This window comes from Prionailurus bengalensis, chromosome C1, assembly GCF_016509475.1.
Source record: "Prionailurus bengalensis isolate Pbe53 chromosome C1, Fcat_Pben_1.1_paternal_pri, whole genome shotgun sequence".
Lineage (NCBI taxonomy): Eukaryota > Metazoa > Chordata > Mammalia > Carnivora > Felidae > Prionailurus > Prionailurus bengalensis.
The window spans coordinates 211864190-211887066 of record NC_057345.1 but is presented as its reverse complement, the minus strand read 5'-3'; the positions used below and the strand labels follow the sequence as shown (position 1 = coordinate 211887066).

Genomic DNA, 22877 nt, shown 5'->3' with positions numbered 1-22877 from the left:
TTAGAGACCTTAACATAATCACCTCTTTAAAGGCCTTATCTCTAGATATAATTACACTCTGATTGCATTCTGAAGTGGATTAGGATTTCAACATAAGAATTTTGGAAAGATACAATTTATCCCATAACATCTTGGATGTCAGGGAGCAAGAAGGATTAGGGCAGAAATGTAGGTTAGGACCAGTTCCCCAATAACTTAGAACATAAGAACGGGAGATTTGAGCCTCTTCTTTAAACAGTGAACTGTATGAACACCTGACATGACATCACTTCATTAGACTGTTCAAAACTGAAGGTGAAACTTGCTAACATCATTCATGTACTAATTATCTATATAGGTTATAATGTCTATTTTGCAGGAACTGACTTCCCTCCAAAGAGACTTGTTCCCAGATATATATGTTCATACTCTTCTATTTTTATCCTCCTTCTCAAACCAAGTCTAAAAGACCCTTGGGATATTTAAAAGACTGTCTGAAACAAAATGTTTACTTTCCGCCAATGCTTAAAAAGTTTTTGTGATTAATACTTGTAAGCATTAGCTCAGATGCTTAAGAAAGCAGCTGATGCTATTCTAAATATAGGCCACCTGCTTTTCCCAAGGGAGTCAGTAAACTCCGAGTGGCTAGAGAGAAGCACATTTGGGAAGGGAGGGTTCTGGCATTCAGAAAGGCAGAGAAGCACCCACAAGGGCAGTTCATGCAAGATCGTCATCGTCCCCATCACCCAAGTCAACACCGATTGCAACCCTGAGATAGGGAATTCTTAATGGAGTAACGCAAGGTCAAGGACACTTCTTACCTGCCAGCTATCCCACAGCCTTTGAGTTGGTTTTTCCTTGTGTGTATTATCTCATTTCAGTCTATTATTATATTCCTACTTTATAGATGAGGAAACAAACCCAAGAAGGTCAAATGACTTACGCATAATAATAAAATGATGAGGTGAGCCCTGTCTCATTCCAGAGGGCACACTCTGTGGCACACACCGTGTTAAGTGCGAGTTCTCTGCCAATGATCAAGGTCAAGATACCATCAGCCATTTTTGGAAGCCTGCCGTCTGCCCTCTGCAGGAGGAGGGCACCAGGCCACAATAATGGGCGTGGGCCGTGATCAAGGATCCGTCTGAGAACAAACACGGACATAAAATCTCTCACCTTGCACGTATACAGCAATACAGTGGGGTGACCCACAAGAAATTACTTTTTGCAGATCAACATTTGGCAACATTGGCAACTGCACATGACTCAACCTAGCTGATTATTCATGGTAATAACCCAAGAGTTAATAACTGTAACAGTTACTCTACCCCCTGTCGGAGATTTTCTGACCTAGAAAATAATTGCGCGTGTCCCTTTGCCTCAGGCACACCTGGGAAACAAGTCTTCTCCCGCCTGGGGAAAAACACCCAGTGTCATCTCCCCCTGAGGGAATGTATATTCCTCCGGGAAAACGGGAAAACCACCTCTACCTGGAGCCGAAATTCAGCCATTCCTCCTTGAACTGCTATTTCCATAATTAAAGATGAGAATGAGTCCAATACTAGCCACTGGCAAAGTGTTTAGGATGAAGAAAAACACTACAACTAGGAACCACATCACAAAAGACTCAAAGGGGATTATTGCATGTTGGGCATTGAGTCCAAACCCGACACGGTGCCCGTCACACGCCGGAGGTGACGACGGGAGGGTGTGCTCACTCTCACTGAAGGGGCACTGGCTCCTTTGATCGACCAGTATGAGTAATTAAAATCCAAATCTGGGGGCATTTGTCAACTCCTCCGACACATGCAAATCACTGACATTTTAATAGGCACATGAGAGCATCCTGGGGACTATTTGCACCTTTAAGATATTTCTGAGAAGTGTTTGATAAATCCCCTCTAATTTCCCTAATAAGAACATCTCCTCGAGCACTAAGAGGAGGGTTTCAGGAAGAATTTTGAAATTCCACTTAATTAATGGTATTTGCATCTTCTTCCTCTTCAACCATGATTTCCGTGGCCGTGCAGGCTGGACAAGGCTTTACCTAAAACACAGTTCTGCAAAAGGGGAAAAATATAGAAACACTGGGCTGATTCAGAGCTCTAGAGACAACGTGTGTGTTAAGCTGAACCGAAATTTTATTCACATACCTGAATCCGTGAGAACTCATGAGAGGTGAGCCCTCAAGATATCCCTTCCTTATTAATTTCCTAGGAGAAGGTGAATTAGAAGGCTTTGTCTATTGCAGACAGGCCCCAAACCATCATGAATTAATAAGAATATTCGCCTTGAATGTGCAAATTCTTTCTCAACTCTTAAATCCTTTAAATCCAAATCATTGAAGCAGCATCTACGAATAATATTAGCTTCCCCATTAATTGAATGTTTACATTGTATCAGTCTCATTATGTCTCTATTAACTTAATGTATTTAACGCTCACAAACTTGCCCATACTATTGCTAGTCCTCTCTTAAAGATGAGAAAACTGAGCTAAGGGGTGTTTGAATTCTCAAAGTCCCACATCTAAGAAGTGGTTGAACATGGTATTGAGACAGGAATTCTGATTCCTGAATTCATGTTTTTAATTACCAAAATGCTGTCCTTCATAAGAAACTGGCTGTCATGGCAGCCATCCCTCACCAAATAACGAATATAGTATGACAGTTTGAGGGCAACAAAGTATTCCCATTTATTCCAGGAAATAGCCGCCACAGGGGAAAAAAAGAACCCTTTGCCCATAACATTGAGCAATCCTTCTTTTGAAATGTCCCCAAGCTATCTGTGTGCCCCTTGAAACCAACTGAGGACTGCCTAAGGTACCCGAAGACCAATTAGGAAGTTACCAGTTTGCATTCCCACCAAAAGTGCAAAGGTGTTCCCAAAGCGCCCATCCTAATAGAACACTCGTCAGAGACTCGGTGTTTCATGTTTTTTACTCCATGAAACTGACTGTCCGTTGAACAGTTAAAACTCCCGCTGGAAGGAAAGTGACAGTACCTGACTCTCCCTCCCACAAGTTTTATGAATAAGCAGCCGTTGTTAATTTAGTCTCAGGCTTACTCTTGTCCTTCATAGCCCAACACAAACCAATTTGACCCTTTTGATTTATGGCCATGTTAACATACTGAAGTTCAAAGTATTCACAATTCTTAGACTCTCACCCAGTGAAATTACAGTAAACTTTATTAAAACATAAAAGGAATCGATGTTACACTCTGGTCAGGTATTACCATTAAAAGACATAAATGAGGGGCGCCTGGGTGGCGCAGTCAGTTAAGCGTCCGATTTCAACCAGGTCACGATCTCGCGGTCCGTGAGTTCGAGCCCCGCGTCGGGCTCTGGGCTGATGGCTCAGAGCCTGGAGCCTGTTTCTGATTCTGTGTCTCCCTCTCTCTCTGCCCCTCCCCCATTCATGCTCTGTCTCTCTCTCTCCCAAAAATAAATAAACGTTGAAAAAAAATTAAAAAAAAAAAAGACATAAATGAATGTTGGAATCCTTGACAGATTGATTGTGTTTTAAAATGATTAATAGAGGGACCTATAGGGGAAAAAAAAGAACTGTCTCCCATTCACCCTACTGGTCTAAGTCCCCATAGATAGAAAAATATCTCTACACTGCATCAAGATGTGTCGTTTGCCCCAGAGACGCCATGATGGCCCTAAGTGTAAACCACACCAAAATCTGAGCATGGTTATATATCCCCACATAACCCTGATCTTTAAAGGACAGAGAATAAAAAGTTTACTCTTTCTACTCTCCATTTTTAGCTATTAGAAGCAACAATTCATCTGCCAAAAGATAAACACTGCCACCTGCTGAGATAAGAGAATAAAGGCAGGCAACCTTATGCACTGTCAAAACAGCAACATTTTCTACTTTTTCATTAGTGAGAAGGAACATTAATTACTTCGTTAAGATCTCACAGTCCCAAGAAAATAGTAGCAAAGGAAACTTTGTTCAGAGAGATGCATCCAACATTTCCCAGAAGGTAGAATGAATAGCAGTTCTGGTCTTCATTGTATTTACAGCTTCCAGACAACTTTTCTGAGATTTCCACCTCTTGCATTCTCATAAACTCGTTTGTCAGATCTAGTAATGAAACTGAGATTCCAAACTCAAGAGGAAATTTAGTAGAGAGAAACTGATGGTTTTACCTTAATGTGCAGAATTTAAGGACCCCTGTGACACACACACACACACACACACACACACACACACAACTTTATCATTTCCTCTCCATGTTTTAAGCCAATATCCTTTCTGAGGATTTCTTATAAAAACCAGAGTATTTCAGAGGAAAGGAGAAAAAGGTGGAGGTGGCTAGTAAAAAGGAGTAGAAGACTCAAAGCTATAAAAACCCCCTGGTGGAATCTTCCAGATGTTACAATGAATAGAGGCCTGTAAAATTCCACCGTGTTCACCCTAAAAGAACAGGGCAATCCTAAAAGTAACATTCCCAAACACAGACTACTCTCATATAACCAAACCAAAGTCAGAAAGTATCAAACCATGAATTGTCATAAGAAGACATTTTGAAGGCTTCTGGATCTTGTAACTTCCAAAGCATAAAAACCAACTGAATACTCTCTTTCTGGGCCAGATTTTATGCAATAATAAGAAAGAGTTTTTCCCATCATGATTCAATCATTTCATCCTTTAGGTTTTATTTCAAAGTATACTTCTCCACAATATACTTTTATTTCTAAAAAAAAAAATGAAATTCCCGAAATTTCATAGCCTTTTCACCAAAAAACTAATCAAGTTCTTTGCACCTAGTGTCTCAGAGACAATAAGTAATTGTTGAAAGATATAATCCAGCTATGACTATGTCTAAAGAATTAATACCCAACCACTTGCAAAAGACTGTGGACCTAGATTGAACATTTGATATACTTTTATAGAGGTGAAATTCATATAACATAAAATGAACCATTTTAATGTGAACAAGTCATTAGCATTTAATAGAGGGTTGTACAATCACCACCTCTAATTCCGAAACATTTCATCACCCTAAAATAAAACTCTGCTCCTGTAAACCAGGTGCTGTCCATTTCTCCTTACCCCCGATCTGTGGCAAAACCACCAATCTACATTCTGTCTTTATGGATTTACCTATTCTGGATACATCAAATAAATGGGATTACCCAATATATGATCTTTTGTATCTGGATTCTCTTACTTACAGCATAATGTTTTCAACAGAGGTTTACCTACATTGTAGTGTATATCAATGCTTCAGTTTTATGGCTGAATAATATTGCGTTGTATAGATATACCACAATCTGTTTATCCATTCACGCATCAGTAAGACAGTTAAGCAGTTGTGAACAGTGCTGCCATGAATATGAGGGTACATTATGTTTAAGTACCATTTTTCATTTTGGGGGGTAGGGAGCATATATACCTAGGAGTGCAATTGTTGGGTCATATGGTAATTGTATGTTTAGTCTTTTGAGGAATCTCAATATTGATGTTTAAATCATGAAAAATAACAACATAAAAGATGGCGGTTGCCAAAAGCAGACGTGAATCGAGTCACAACCAACCACAATTGAATCTAGTTGGGCTCAGGGATCTCACCAGAATGAGTACAGCTGTGGAGAGGACACTTTTCTGCGCTAGAATCTTTACTCCCTTTAACCATATAGGTGGACCTGGGCCATATTTAAGAATGATAAACTCATTCCAATATAAGGGAAAGGAAAGAAATATATGTGAATCATAACCTGTCACTGGCTTATTGTGTTAGTAAGTCAAAAATCAGTACTTTGGATATCACAGACTGCATTTAAAAATGAGGTCCTGGGGCGCCTGGGTGGCACAGTCGGTTAAGCGTCCGACTTCAGCCAGGTCACGATCTCGCGGTCCGGGAGTTCGAGCCCCACGTCAGGCTCTGGGCTGAAGGCTCAGAGCCTGGAGCCTGTTTCCGATTCTGTGTCTCCCTCTCTCTCTGCCCCTCCCCCGTTCGTGCTCTGTCTCTCTCTGTCCCAAAAATAAATAAACGTTGAAAAAAAAATTAAAAAAAAAAAAATGAGGTCCTTTGTGGGGCACCCGGGTGGCTCTGTCAGTTAAGCGTCCAACTTCAGCTCAGCTCATAATCTCAGTCTGTGAGTTTGAGTCCCGCGTTGGGTTCTGTGCTGACAGCTCAGAGCCTGGAGCCTGCTTCGGATTCTGTGTCTCCCTCTCTCTGCCCCTCCGCCTTCACACTCTGTCTCTCTCACTCTCAAGAATAAAAAACATTAAAAAAAAAAAAAAAAAAGAATCTGAGCCCTTGCTCTTTTCTACTTCCAAAAGCTTTTATTTTTAATTTTCATCTGGTATCTGTAATGTTTGGGATAAACATTTCTACTCTGTTACGATATGATTGCTAGGAGAAATGTGAATTTAGGATTCCCAGGCCACAGGAAATTGGGACCCTGCTACTAAATAACTGAATGCCTAATAAAGGTCCAAACTCAAACTTGTATTAATTGGAAAAAAGAACCAGGCTTCATCATGTTTATTTTTAAAAAATTATTCAGGGGGTGCATGGGTGGCTCAGTAGCTTCAGCATCTGACTCTTGACTTTGGCTCAGGTCATGATCTCAGTTTGTGAGTTCGAGCCCCACGTTGGGCTCTGGGCTGACAGCTCAGAGCCTGGAGCCTGCTTCCGATTCTGTGTCTCCCTCTCTCTCTCTCTGCCCCTCCCACACTTATGCTCTGTCTGTCTGTCTCTCTCTCAAAAATAAATAAACATTAAAATTAAAAAACATTTTTTAAATGTTTACTTATTTATTTTTGACAGAGAGAGAGACAGAGAGACAGAGAGACAGAGACAGAGAGACAGAGCATGAGCAGGGGAGGAGCAGAGAGAGAGGAGGACACAGAATCGGAAGTAGGCTCCAGCCCCGAGCTGTCAGCACAGAGCCCAACGTGGGGCTCAAACTCACAGACCGTGAGATCATGACCTGAGCCAAAGTCGGACCCTCAACTGACTGAGCCACACAGGCGCCCCCCCCCTTTATTAAATTTTTTTAAATGTTTATTTATTTATTTTTGACAGAGAACATTAAAATTTTTTTAAGCAACCAACTTTGGAAATGACTTTGTTTTAATTGTGCCTTTTGCTACTTGCCGCCAAAATCGTCCAAATCAAGATAACCGTGAAGTTGAACAAAAAAATGAAATAATCTTGGTAAGATAACTGAAAAGATTATAGAAATTTTGAGCCAGTTTTTACAATTCTTTGTGTTTGAGAAGGAACACGTCTTTAATTATAGTAATTGCTTTTTCTTGTCATTACAAATTCCCCCCCTTGGAGGGGTCTCCTCCCCTTGGAGACCCACCAAGGTAAATTGTTTGAAGAATAACCACAGCTGTGGGGAGACAGGAGATAAGCCACTTGTAATTTGAAAGATTATGGATGTGTTTTTAAATCGCTATGTAAAAGTTGGGCGTATAAAAGCAGTGTTCAGTTCAAAAAGCATTTATTTTGTCTCTAAATCAGGCATTATGCTAAACCATGAGCTACTGCAGTTTTAGACAGGAGTTGTTAGAAAAGAGATTTCGTTTGTATGAGAATGATTCACTTTCCTAAAATCCTATATTAAATCTGAATATATGAAGATGGGTTAGACATTAATCATTTATACTGATGATCACCTCACATCTCAGCACTTCTGTCCAAGAGAGAAATCTTAAAAGGACAATGATCCCAGGGCTCTTAAATTTTAATTGATAAAAATTTGAGTTCTATTTCTCCCCAGGATACCTATAATACATTAAAGTGAGTTATGTTTCAACTATCACTTCTGAGTAAATAATGTTATGTTCTTTCCTGAGAAATGTGCTCATGTATCAAAGATAGTTTTTTTAAGGTGACTGCTAAGTCACTGTTTATAAGAATAATAGAAAATATTCATCATGCTTGCCAGATATTCCCAATCCTCAAAACAAGAATGATTATTATCACCATTGTTTAACTGAGGAAACTGAGGCAGCGTGGTGGGGGTAATGGTCCAACAATTCAAAGTTGAAATCAGAGTATGTATGTCCAGGCAGGGGCGCCTGGGTGGCTCGGTTGGTTGAGTGTCCAACTCTTGAGTTTGGCTCAGGTCATGATCTCATGGTTGTGAGATTGAGCCCTGCATCCAGCATCCCTCCCCCCTCAAAATAAATAAATAAACATTAAAAAAGAGGAAGAATATACGTCCAGGCAATTTGACTCCAGACTCCACATACACTTCACTTCCTCTCTACAACACTCCAGATGAAAATTAAGTGAGTATATTATCACTTCTCTTACGATCTTCAGTGTCCAAACATTTTTTTAAGTAGTTTTAAAAATACTGCTGGAAGAAGTAAAACTTCCAGTTATTAAATAAGTCACAGAGATGCAAAGGACAGCATAAGGAATATAGTAAATACGATTGTAGTAACATGTGGTGACAGCCAGTGACGACACTTCTGGAGGTGAGCACTGAGGAATGTATAGAATTGTGGAATCGCTATGTTGTTCATCTCAAAGTAACACCACATTGTATGCCAACTATACTTCGATAATAAAAAATACTACTGGAAACCTTAATAAATATTCTATGAAGAAAGATTGCCTCAACACATAAAAATTAGAGGAGCCTTTTCTGACCAAGGCCTTCCTACAGCTAAATAGGTCAGTGAGACATAGGATGATCTCCATGACCATACAATGGCTCTCTCTATTGAATGACGTAACAAAACAGTATTGCGGCTTTCCCTAAAGCCATCAGAGTCAGAGGAAGAGCCAATGGCAGCTTCTCCTTCTGGGCTCATAAGAAGTAGCTAAGTTTTGGCCCAGGTTTGTCTAATCCGAGCTCTCCTTGGCTTCACCATCTCTGAAGGTCCTCCTTCCAGCAGTTGAAGTTTTTGTTCATGTTCTTCTGCTTTTGTTTTATTTTTCTTCTTGGGTTCTGGACATCCGTAGATGATCTGAGGGGTAATTCTCAGCCCATACCTTCCCACGGATACATCTGATACTCTTCTCCCATAAGTGTTCATTTAAGCACGGAGTATAATGGACGAGATGTCTTTGGTAGATTATCTAACTTGAGTGTGACTCACCTTCCTCATTTTCAGATCAGGACCGTCACCTGCTCAGAAACGGTTGGCTGGAGAGTTTCAGGGATGATGTGTGAGGTGGGTGGGCAGTGTCTGGCGGGCGACACCCTCAGCCACACTGACCACTCTTGTTATTATTAAGAAAATGACTCCTGGGGCGCCTGGGTGGCGCAGTCGGTTAAGCGTCCGACTTCAGCCAGGTCACGATCTCACGGTCCGTGAGTTCGAGCCCCGCGTCAGGCTCTGGGCTGATGGCTCGGAGCCTGGAGCCTGTTTCTGATTCTGTGTCTCCCTCTCTCTCTGCCCCTCCCCCGTTCATGCTCTGTCTCTCTCTGTCCCAAAAATAAAATAAAATAAATGTTGAAAAAAAAAATTTAAAAAAAAGAAAATGACTCCATGAGACTCTCATGTGTTCTTCTGCTCCGGATTCAAGCATCAGTGGTTCTACCTTGTGCTTTATCTTTTAACAGCAACTTTTAATGTGCATTAAGGCACGTTTACATAGAAAAACCTTTTAAAAAAATAGCTTTCAGTATTTCAGCAGTAATCAGGTTGGTGTTGGATGAATTTTCCTGGTATCCCAGTTGCTTTCCATCCAGATTTTTTATTTATTTTTTTTTTTTTTAATTTTTTTTTTTTCAACGTTTATTTATTTTTGGGACAGAGAGAGACAGAGCATGAACGGGGGAGGGGCAGAGAGAGAGGGAGACACAGAATCAGAAACAGGCTCCAGGCTCCGAGCCATCAGCTCAGAGCCCGACGCGGGGCTCGAACTCACGGACCGCGAGATCGTGACCTGGCTGAAGTCGGACGCTTAACCGACTGCGCCACCCAGGCGCCCCTCCATCCAGATTTTTTAATTCATTCGTCTGAATGTCTATCCTGTTTAACATTTTTTTTAAGAAAAACCGGCCCATATATTTTACATCCACTATGAACTCGATTCATATTTTCTATTAAGTGATATCCATTTTGCCTTCCTTATATGCGGCCTTAATTTTATCAGTGTAGGTTGGCAACTTCTTTTCTGGGGGGAGGAGGCATAGATACACTTTTGAATATGAGGGAAGATTAAGTTTCCATTCCAATTTTGCCTCTCCTTCCTAGCTGCACAAAGTAAAATCACAAAATAAGTAATAAAACTTCTAGTCAATTTCCAAACATACATGTCCTCCTCAAAACGTGGGAATGCAAACTGGTGCAGCCACGATGCAGGATGGACTTTCCTCAAAAAATTAAAAATAGAACCATATGATTCAGTAGTTCCACTTCTGGGTATTTCCTGAAGCAAATGAAAACACTAACTGGAAAAGATCTATGCACCCCCATGTTCCCTGCAACATTACTTACAATAACCAAGATATGGAAACAACCTCAGCGTCCATCGCTGGATGAATAGACTAAAAAACGTGGTCTATAAATACAACGGTATAGTACTCAGCCATAGAAAAGAAGGAAGTCTTGTCATTTGCAACAATATAGATGGACCTTGAGGGCATTTCGCTAAGTGAAATAAGTCAGACAGAGCAAGACAAATATCATGTGATCTCACTCTATGTGGGACCTTAAAAGAAAACCAAAACAGAAAACAAATGAACAAACAAACAAAAAACTACTGAACTCATAGACACAGAGAACAGATTGGTGGTTTATGCCTTTATACCAATGCAGGGCATTGGGGAGTGGGCAAAATTGGTAAAGGCTGTCAAAAGGTACAAACTTCCAGTTAAAAATAAATAACCCCTGAACGTGTAATATACAACATGGTGACAACAGTCAATAATACTGTATTGTATATTTGAAAGTTCCTAAGACAGGGACACCTGGGTGGCTCAATCAGTTAAGCGTCCAACTTCAACTCAGGTCATGATCTCGCGGTCTGTGAGTTCAAGCCCCACGTCGGTCTCTGGGCTGACAGCTCGGAGCCTGGGGCCTGCTTCGGATTCTGTGTCTCCCTCTCTCTCTGCCCCTCCCCCACTCATTTTCTGTCTCTCTCGCTCTCTCAAAAATAAATAAACATTAAAAAAAAATTTTTTTTAAGTTGCTAAGACAGTAGATCTTAAAAGTTCTCATCACAAGAGACACATACATCATACATGTAGATGCGTAATTCACTCACAACTGCTTCCAAAACCTTTATTCAACAGATTTTATAAGAGCTTTCAAAGGAGAATCTGAGACACACTGTGAAATCACTCTGATTTCCTTTATCACTATCATGATGCTACTAAAAGTAAAAACAAAGATGCAATCACCAGTGACATTGGCCACACATTGTGGCCTGTCCTACCATTTCCATCAAATACTATGAAGACGTGATATAAGTTTATTAGTTTTAACGGTCATATCTGCGAAGCTAACGACAGCATATAGTTGACTTGCGGAAAAAGAGAAGATGTGAAACATGAAAATAGCTTGCTTGACAACTGTGAAGCTCTACCTTCACCTCCATCGCTAGCAAATCCGCTCATCAGCCGCTCTCTTCCGTCAACGCCATATCCTACAGGTATTATCCTTGCTACCTAACAAAATAAATTGCACAAAGTTATTTTTCCTTTATTTTATTCACTAACTCTCTCTTTTCACAAATTAACATCTTCTGGGTCGTTGACAATCATCAATACACTCAGTGTGTCCAGCCGTGGAGCCTTTGAGCAGCTCGGGCATTTGGGGAGCGAAAAAAAAATTTTTTTAATGATTCCTGTCAGTCACAAATTGGGCAAGACTGTGTCCTACTCACAGGAGCGAAATTCACAGCATCTCAGAATTGGCCAAGACGAGGATGGAGCCACCCCAGGCATCTCCTCTGCTTATCCTCTCTGCCCTCCCCTCAAACGATGCCATCAAATGGAAAAACAGTGAACTTGAACACCCAGATGTGTTTCTCTTTCCCGTACCTGTAATGATTATGTTGCCTTTATAGTTGAAAGCACATGAAAAGATCTCATCAGTGTGCCCCTCAAGAACCTGGAGGCACTGACCAGTCTGAGCATCCCAGATTCTCGCTGTTTTATCAGTGCTGCCCGTTAGAAGACGATTCCCTTGGGGGTTGAAAGAAATCTACAAGACAGAAAGGAAAAAGGATCACAGGTTTGTGTAATATGATTCCCGACATATTTTTCACCAGCAAAAAGAGGACATTACTAAGCACCTGTCATCTTCCTAGCCTGGCATTTATTCTTACATAGAATAGTTCCTTCCTGATGGGAAAAAATATTGCGGGGATTAATACATGATTATTATGAATACATAATAATTCTTCTAGACAGAAGAAATTAATTGGCTACACCCCCCACCACCACCACCACACACAACAACTCTAAGGACAAAGACCAAAGCTCTCTTCTAATTTGAGTATTCCCCACCTAGCCTCTTTCCAAAGTCTTTCCAGGCAAACCAAGAGAGCCCTGGTGTGGATGAGGACAAAAGTCAGGCTCCTTCAAATCCAACCCCCCATGTCATCCCCGTAACCCAACTTTCTGTAAGCAAAAGCATACAGATCCTCCCTCAACCTGGCCACAGAATGAGTGAATGTCGTGCCTACAGGCAGGGACTTTCTCTCTACTGCCACTCAAAGCAAAGCACATTGCATAAACCTGTGCTTAGTGCCTCCTACGTGCCAAGTGTCGTCAAACATATCTGAGCAGCTGTCAAAGGAAATGGTCAGTTCACTATTCCTTTGGGCACCATGCTTCTAAGCCTCTCTAAATCATCATAACGCAATGATTTGGGTCACATCCTCTAGGACTAAAAATCTGATGAGGGAAAGGCTCAAGGCCATGGATTTTTTTTTTTTTTTGTCCTTATGTCCCCAGTACAACGCCTAGCACAGTGGAAGCTATCGAAAAGCATTTGCTGAGGGGTGCCTGGGTGGCTCAGTTGGTTAAGCATTGGACTCTTGATTACAGTTCAGGTCATGATCTCACTGTTTGTAAGTTTGAGCCCACATGGGGCTACATGCTGACAATGTGGAGCCTACTTGGGATTCTCTCTCTCTCTCTCTCTCTCTCTCTCTCTTCCCCTGTCTCTGTTCCTCCCCCATTTGTGCTCTCTCTCTTTCTAAAATGCAATAATACAGAGTTTGAGAACTCTTCATTTTCACACATACACAAAAACATGTGCACTTGTTGAGTAGGACACATCATGCATGTCATTAGACCAGCCACTCAGAAACACAGTCTGGGCTCTCTTCCCAGGCTGTCTCCCACATCCACACTTCCCTCTCTCCCTTCCTGCCCATCCCAGCCTATGGAGAAGATGTGCTCTGCGTGGCCTTAGAGACCAACCCTGAAAGACAGGAGCTCCTGAGCTCCGGGCCACCAGCAGCAGGTATGGGGGGAGGGAGGCGTGGGTTGGTGGGGAGCACCACAGGGACAGTTCCAGGGTCTAGGGGCAGCCTTCCAGGACCTGAAGCCATCAAAATTATACTTTAAAAGGAAGGAGCAAATCTGATCTCAGGTACAAGACCAAAGAACTGGGCTGAACTGGGTGGGAGTGGAGGGTCTCCATGTCCAGATCTTTCCAAAATTGTCACAGGACATGGCTAAACTTCAGATCACTGATTGGAAGTCTCTGCTCTGTGAATCACGTATGGGTGAAGCTTATACAAAATCCTAAGCTACAGTTCTGAAGTTTCAAAATAGGTCATTTTAGACTCTACTAAGTATTGGGGCACCTGGGTGGCTCAGTCAGTTAAGTATCTGACTTTGGCTCAGGTCACGATCTCACAGTCTATGGGTTCGAGCCCCGGGTTGGGCTCTCTGCTGACAGCTCAGAGCCTGGAGCCTGCTTCGGATTCTGTGTCTCCCTCTCTCTCTGCCCCTCCCCACCTCATGCTCTGTCTCTCTCGCTCAAAAATAAAGAAACATTTAAAAAAATTTAAACTGTGAAGTATTAAATATTTCCCGGACGCACTTTCTCAATTGCATTGAATTCACAGCACACTTGATACTTGCTGAACAGCATGTTATTCTGCATAATATACATTTGTGTGTCAGCCAAGACCGAGAAAAGTACTTCACAAGTTTCTCAAATGGCTTTAATAAGTATCTTCCGCTAACTCGATCTTTTGCTGATGGCTGAGAAAAAATACTGTCTTAAACTGTCTTAAAGATTTTAGGAATCATTTATTATGCTGAGTTTGAGGTCACACTTAAAAATATCGTTTTTATGATTTCTAGAAAGAGTAGGATAATTGGGCAAACCCTAGTGCCAACAGACCACTATGCATTCGATTCTTTTTACCTAAAGAAACTGCTCCAGATGAGAATGCAACTCACCTTTGAAATTTCACCTTCGTGGCCTTCCAATCTGGCAATGCATTTCCTTGTGGCTGCACTGAAAACCCTTGCCGTTCCTTTTTGAAAGAGTGGAGATACATATGAATTCATGTGCGATACAGAACTTTGAACCTTGTGCTTTGAATTATGTAAATATCTATCCTTCTGACATACAGGCTCTGTGTGTTTGTCTCCCTTCCTGCGGCGAGGGCCACCACCTGAAACTGACCGTGCAAGCTGGTGCCACCGCGGGAGAAGAGGGGGAAGAGGGTGCGTCTATAGCCCTGAGCTTACTAGAAGAAATAATGGGTTCCAAGGTCGAAAAGGCGGGGAAGGAATCCAGAAAGAAGATCTTAAAGAGAAAGGGGAGAATCAAAACAAGTTTTGAGAAGCTGGGGATGAAATAAGCCACCAGACCAGCACCACACACCAAAAAGCGTGTAAGGGCACAGAAGGTTCAGGAGGCCTTCTTGAAAAGGAACGACAGCCACTACTTGCTGGGCAAAGAATAGGCATTAGGGATGCCTTTCTACAGAAAGAGCTAGTAGAATGGTTTGTTCCCAGATGTTCTCCAGTGCCCAGAAGTGCCAAGCTCCCAGTAGACACCCATTAAGTGGATACAGGATAGGTGGGTGGATGGATGGGTGGGTGGAAGGAAGGAAGGAAGGAAGGAAGGAAGGAAGGAAGGAAGGGGGGAGGGAGGAGGGAGAGGTATATACATTTCTTTAGAATTAAGGAGTGGAGGAGTTAAACAAGTGTAGAAGGAGAAAAACAGCAGTAGTAAAATTATCAGAAAAAAATTAAAATTTATCTAGCCAGGTGAAGGCTGCTCTCTTACTGCAATTATAACTTTACACAGAGGCAAAATTAGTGCAATTAAAACATTAGATAGAGGGGCGCCTGGGTGGCTCAGTCGGTTACGTGGCCGACTTCGGCTCAGGTCATGATCTCACGGTCCGTGAGTTCGAGCCCCGCGTCGGGCTCTGTGCTGACAGCTCAGAGCCTGGAGCCTGTTTCAGATTCTGTGTCTCCCTCTCTCTAACCCTCCCCCGTTCATGCTCTGTCTCTCTCTGTCTCAAAAATAAATAAACGTTTAAAAAAATTTTTTAAAAAAACATTAGATAGAGGCAAAATTAGCAAAGATAACGAATTTTGGTTACTTAATTTTCATTCAGAGAAGAACAAAGTATCTTAGTAAATTTTGTACTTGCCCTTCTGACAGTGTCAACTTCAGGAAGGAGTAGATGAAAAGTGCTATTGTACAATCAATATGACTAAAAATATAAAACTTGCTACTTGGACATTCCAAAAATCTTCAAGTGACCAACGTGTTTTAAGAATGTGTTAATACGACAAAAGTGAATATTCTACATGGAGTCATTCTTGAAATTTCTCAGAAGCATTTTAAACCCAGGCAAGACAGAAATAATATAGTCTGAAACTATGATTTTAAAAAGACAGAAATATGAATAGGACACCAAAAAATAATTCAGTCTTGAGAACGATTCCAATGAGGAAGAAAAAGGTGATATATACACACAGATGTAGCTGTGTAACTAACCCAGGTAACTAACCCAGTTGAATGGATCCAATTTTAAGAAGGGGGTGTGGGGCAAGAACCAGAGATTAAGTAAACAAGATTTCCTAAGCATCAAGACTTCTTAGAAGGTACACGATGGGAAGAGGCTCACAAGACATGCCAAAAGAGAAGAAGAAGATTTTTTTTTTTTTGAAGCAACGTCTTGTTGAACAGGGAAAGAATAGAATCACTGCTAGGAGGGCTTAACAGATGGTAGAGAAAACAAAAGGAGAAGAATTGAACGTGCAGTTCATTCTTACCCATCCCTCAGCATCCTGATCTCCAGACCTGGCTTCTTTCTGCTCCCCTAGTGCTGACAAAGTCCTAACATGCTTCCTAATCTGCCATTCTCTATAATTTAACATTCTTTATAATCTAACACTCTCTATGTCCTCACATTCTATGTAAAACATATGTATGGTATTCTTCCTTGTCTCCCCCTCCACAGTACAGCTCCATGAGGGGAGGGATTCCTCTCTCTTCCACTCATTGATCTATCCCATGCTCCTAAAACGATTCCTGGCACAAAGTAGGTACCCTCTCTACTTTTGTCGAATGAATTTTTTTGTATAAGTTAGAATGATATTTAAAATGAAAAGGGTAGATTAATTACAGTTAAGGGATGATTTTTAAAAAGCCAAGCTCTGTGATAAGATGAAAAAGTAAGTGGTTACTTTGAAAAAGTAGAACTCTCAAATTCAGGGTGTTTATAATTCCAGAGCATAGAAAGAACTTTATGTATGATCAAAGGATCACCTTTGAAAAGTCCTAGTGAGTAAGAGAATAAGCATGCAAATGTAATTTTTAAAAAGGAGACACAGGTGGAATAAAGACTGTGTAATTAAAATGAATCACTGGCAAAACCCTACAAGTCATTATAACACAAAAGATACGCGACTGCTTAACAGTATGTTAGCCACAAGGAGCAAATGCAGGAAAACTAAAAACAAATCACGCCCCCCCCCAAAAAAGCCTTCCATCTTTGCTAGAATTCCTGAAATGGCTGTTAAGAAGTTTACATGGACATGATGTACAGTCCCCTGGAGTCACGAAGGAATTGGACATGATAAAACATCATATGTGAATATCAAAGAGATGCCTTAGACACAGCGGAGGCTTATGAGTGTTGACATAGTGATGACACAATCATAGCACAGCATGATACGCATTCTTGGGAGCATGACACAGACATAGTGTCCTATGTGGCCATCACAGAGACGAAGCAGACATAGTATAGCACGATGTATGCTTGTCCAAGGAGATTAAAACACACAGCGTAGCAACATATGGGGTCATCAACAGGTGGCAAGATATATTGGAGCATCATACATGGTGGTCATCACGGACATGACACATACTGTCACACTTAGCATCACACTTAGCTGTCTAGGAGATGCTGCAAAATAGCATAGCACTCCCCATGGTTATCAAGGAGATGATATAAACACAGTATAGGATATACAGCATTATACCCTTACGAGGTTGTCAAAGACCTGAATAATGGCAGAGCATTATGTATGTATTGAAACATTCTGGAGTAATCGCACACCATGACACATACTTAAGATATGATCCAGAGTGTGGCATCTCATGTTTTTGTCAAGGATATGATGCAGACATCAAGAAGCGTCATTCACCGTCTTCAGAGAGTTTATCCCTGGTATAGCATCATCCATGGCTCTCGGGAGGTGGGGAAGTCACAATGTAGCATCGTATATAGTAGGTTAAAAGATGATACAGACAGAGTGTAGCATGATTAGCAAAGACACGATACAGACATGTCATACTGTGGGATTTGCAAGAAGAGAAGTCTTCAGGCAGAAGACACAAACATGCTGTATGTCACACATGCTGTTATTGGGCCAAACTGCGGTCCCCACAAAACTCATATGTTGAATTTCCAACCCACCGTGCCTCAGAAGTTGACTTACTTGGAGATTGGGTCTTTTTATTTTATTTCTTTTTAATTTGTAAATGTTTGTTTATTTTTAAGAGAGAAACAGACAAAGTACGAGCTGGGGAGGGGGAGAGAGAGAGGGACACACAGAATCCGAAGCAGGCTCCAGGCTCTGAACTGTCAACACAGAGCCTGACTCGGGGCTCGAACCCACCAACCGCGAGATCGTGACCTTAGCCGAAGTCGGACGTTTAACCAACTGAGGCACCCAGGTGCCCCAAGATTGGGTCTTTAAAGAAGAAATGAGATTAACATGAGGTCCTTAGAGTGTGCCCTAACCCAATATAGCCGGTGCCCTTGTAAGAAAAAGAGATTAGGACACAGACACGTCCAAAGGGAAGACCATGTGAAGACACAGGGAGAAAACTGCCATCTGCAGGCCTCAGAAGAAACCAACGCTGCCAGCACCTTGATCTTGAACCTGTAGCTTCCAGAATTGTGAGAAGAGAAATGTCTGTCTTTTAAGCCACTCAGTCTGTTGTACTCTCTTATGGCAGCCCTGGCAAACGAATACAGTTATCAAAGAGGTAATGCAGTTACAGGATGCCATCACATGGGCTGGCCACAGACAGTGCAGGGTCATGCGCGGTGGGCGAGATGACACAGATATCTCACAGCACCATACGTGATTGTCAGGAGATTCCTTATAATAGAGCATCACGCATGACTGTTAAGAAATTTGCAAACAGAGTCTATAGCTTCATTCGCTGGCCAAGACATGATGAGACACAGCATGGCTTCGTACGTGGTCGTCAAGGACATGACCAGAAATGGTGTAGCATCACCCTGGCTGTCAGGGAAATGATGCAAATGTGGCGTGGTGTCGTACATTGTCAGGGAGAGGACACACAGTGCAGTGTCGTATGTGGTCATCAGAGGGACGATATAGACACAATTTGTGTCATATGTGGATACAATAGGCTCGCCACAGACATATTATAATGTCATAGGTGTTGATCAGGAATACAAGACACATATATTTCAACATCACAAATAATAGAAAAGTAACACAGAAATAATGCATCACCATATCCTGTTTTCCAAACGACACAGACATAGTGTGGCATCATACATGATCATCACGGACATAATACAGAAATAGTTTAGTCGCATGGTGCAGGGTTGTTAAAGGGGTGATGTAGTAATCATAGAGCATGACACATACTTGTACAGGGGGTTTCACATAATGTAGCATGGTTTTGTAGGATATGGTGCATATATCATGTAGCATCATGCATGGTCATCAAGGAATCTCTCCTAGTATAGACATTATACATGATTATCAAGAAAATGATATAGCTTTATATGTTGCTAGGAAGAACATGAGACATAGTATAACATCATACATGTGTTTTAGGAGATAACACAGAAACAGCACAGTACCCTACTTGATTGTCAGGGAGATGATGTAATTATCAGGGCATGACACACAGTGTAGTATTATATATGGTTGCCAGGGAGATGATGCAATCAGAGTGTACCATCATTAATGGCGGGTAGCGAGCACTTAAGCATCACATAACGTTATTAATTGTTGACACAGATTAACATTATACGAGCCTACCATTGAGATGACAGGCACTAGGGCATCACACGTAGCACTCAAGGTGACACAAAAGGTATAGCCTGAGGAGCAGATTTCAAAAACACAATCCAGACATGATGTGGAATCATGTAGTTTTGTAAATGAGGTGAAGCAGACATAGCGGACCTTGAAGACGTGTTTGCCGAGGTGATGAGGTAGAAATATTACAGCGTCGCACATAAATTTCTAGGAAGTGGTGAAGATATGGCAGAGGATCATACATGGTTATAAGTGATTAGATGAAGGTATAGTGTAGTATCATACAAGATTTTAAAGAGAATGACAAGGACTGTAAATTAAAACATAGCGGTCGGGTATATGATATAGACACAAGATAACATCATATGTGGTCATTAGAGGGATAATGTGGACTTATGTGGCTCCCTTCATGGTCATCAGGTGGATGATATAGACACAGTGTAGCATCACATTTGGTCTCCAGGGAGATGACAGTTCAGCATCATACTTGGCTACCAAGGTGAGGTCTCTCATGGAATAGCATTGCATATGGTTACCCAGGAGATTAGGTAGACTTTGGATAGCACCACACCAGCTTGCCAAGGAGATGGGGCAGATAAGAGTGCAGCGTCCAGTGTGGTCTTTAAATGATAACAAAGTCATGGTGTAACTTAAAACGTAATCCTCGGGTCTACGGTGCGGACACAATGTAGCATCGTAGGTGGCTATTAAAAGAATTATGCACACGAGGTGCAGCTGCATATGTGGTCATCAGCTGAATAACACAGGTGTGGGGTAGCATTACCTGCAGTCTTCAGGAAGATGACACAGTGTAGCATCATACTTTATTATCAGAGTGATGACTCAAAGAAGAGCATCACACATGGTTGTGTGATGTCATGAGATGACACAGACTTAGTATAGCGTCACGTATGCTGGCCAAGGAGATGGTGCAGATGCGTCATCGCATGCAGCTGTCAAGGACGTGATGTGGACATAATGACAGGGTTGCCAGCAAATGATGTGGAAGTCGTGGAGTCTCTTACATGCTTGTCAGGAATACATAGTTATGAGGGTGACCTGTTGTTTAGTATAATAAATTACCACCCAAGACAGAGTGTATTCATAATGTTGTAATACCGATGCTTGTCAATGAGGGGGGACAGATGTCATGATATGAAGCTTTCAGTGACATGTCAAAGACAGGGTGTAACATCATATTTATTTGTCAGCAAGGTGAGTTCATGGTAACCATACATGTTTATCAAGGAGAGGATACCTCCTAGGCAGCAATCAAGGAGATGATGGAGTGAAATGGAATATCGTGCATGGTTTTTAAGAAAATGTGAGTATGGTGTGTTATCATTTACGGCCATCAGGAGGGGATGTTGGTATAATGTAGGGTCTTACTTGGTGACCCAGGGCTGGAGTAGACGTACCCTGTAACTTGTGTCCTGGAGGGATGAGATGGACATAATAATATGCACAGTCAACAGGAAGATGACAGAGATGTATTGTAGCATCATATGTGGTCTTCAATGAGTTGAGGCATGCACAGTTTACCACCAGTCCACGGTTACCAATAAGATGATGCAGATACAGTGTAGACTCATCAATGGTAAGGGAGAAGATGACGTATAGCACAGCATCATGTGTGTTCGTCACAAAAGTGCGCTATACGTAATGGAGCAGCACGTGTGGATACAGGAGATAATACAGACTTATTATAGCTCTGTGGATGGTGGTCAAGTTGATGAGGTCAACACAGTGCAGCATAATGCAGGATTAGGGAGGTGATCCAGAATATACCACCATCCATAGTCATCAAGGAGGTGTGAAGACCGAGCATAACACCAGACGTGGTTGCCAAGGAGGTGACGCAGATATCGTGACATGGTTACCAAGAATACGATACGGACATAGATACCAACATCACAGAGATGAGGCAGATGTGGTTTGTACCACAGCTGGTCATCAGGTAGATGACCTATAGTGTAGAATTATACATGTTTCTCAAACAAAGCATAAATCCCCCCCCCCCATAAATTAAATGTATGAACCGATGACCTACCATCGGCTGAAGCAGTAGCAATAAGTTTTCCAGTGTAATCAAAACAGCTGTCTAGTATTTCATCGTCATGGCCTGTTAATGTTGCCACATATTTTCCATTTGCAGCGTCCCACAGCTACAAGTAAAAAAAAAAAAAAAAAAAAAAAAAAAGACGACTATGATAACTTCCTGTCTGAAGTGCAAAAACAGCAAGTAGTAGTCTTGACGACATGCGAACGGCTGGCTAAATAACTGGGCCAAGATCATGTGTATCATTTTCACATGTTCTGTTAATTCTACCTGGATTCATGACAAGAGACCACAGCCAACCAACTAACAAGGCACACTTTGGACGAGGAGAAGATCAGAGAGAGACATTTAGGATGGGTAGTACAAATCTGCCACAATAGTAGGAAAAATCTCAAAGTGCCTGCTTCGCTGACTGGAGAGGAAGTGTCCTCTTTTCATAAGAAGGTCATCAAATGATAAGGAGCTTGATCTAAAACTGTAACGCCAGCACGTGAAAAGTACACTAAGGTTATAATACATTGGATGTGTAATCAAATAATAATTCCAGAGCATAAGCTCTTAGCAAAAGAAAGTTAAAGGCAGGGAGATGTTGTGCTGAGCCTCATTGAGACTGCCTCTAATCAAACTTCAATAAATGAACAGAGAGAATAAAGAAAAATAACATGCCTTTTATTTTTTTTAAAGATCTTGTAATAATTAACATTGTTTGATCTGATTCAATTAACATTGTTTTACTACATAGTTTCTTTAAACTCGGGAGATCAGAAACAACATTTAAAAATGCCAACTATCCTCTCTGTCTCAAAAATAAATAAAACATTAAAAAAAATTTTTTAAAAAGGGGGCTCCTGGGTGGCTCAGTCAGTTAAGTGTCTGACTTCAGCTCAGGTCATGATCTCGCGGTTTGTGAGTTCAAGCCCCGCGTCGGGCTCTGTGCTGACAGCTCACAGCCTGGAGCCTGCTTTGGATTCTGTGTCTCCCTCTCTCTCTGCCCCTCCCCTGCTCCTGCTCTGTCTCTCTCTGTCTCAAAAATAAATAAAACATTTAAAAAAAATTTTTAATGCCAACTATCATTTATAAATTAATATCTTAATTTTACAGTACCTTTGAGATTTGTTAATGTTGCAGGGAATGTCTGACACAGTAAAAGCATGCACACAAGAACTGTAAAGCAAAGGTGTTTCTTGAGCTCACCATGCAGGTTTTGTCCATAGAGCCGGTTAATATCAGAGAGCAATCCCAGTTGAATGAAGCACTGCTAATCTCAGCACAATGCCCAACTAGGGTATACACCTTCCTGCAGAATGGAAAGGATGCATGCTGGTGGACGATGCCACACGTCAGGATATGTGCCCAAATAATGATGTCCAGCCCCCTGTG

General features: G+C 41.5%; 1 protein-coding gene across 1 annotated transcript in view; it reads right to left on the bottom strand.

Annotated features, from left to right (window-relative positions):
- Positions 1–11362: 11362 nt before the first annotated feature.
- The window catches only part of DAW1 (dynein assembly factor with WD repeats 1), a 47822-nt gene continuing 36307 nt past the window's right edge, over positions 11363–22877 (bottom strand). The window contains exons 9-13 of the mRNA XM_043578052.1: positions 22692–22794; positions 21489–21603; positions 14339–14415; positions 11957–12119; positions 11363–11581 (exon numbers count right to left, since the gene is read on the bottom strand). Coding sequence (XP_043433987.1) covers positions 11547–11581; positions 11957–12119; positions 14339–14415; positions 21489–21603; positions 22692–22794 — 493 coding nt within the window. The 3' untranslated portion in view covers positions 11363–11546. The remainder of the gene's footprint in view (positions 11582–11956; positions 12120–14338; positions 14416–21488; positions 21604–22691; positions 22795–22877) is intronic.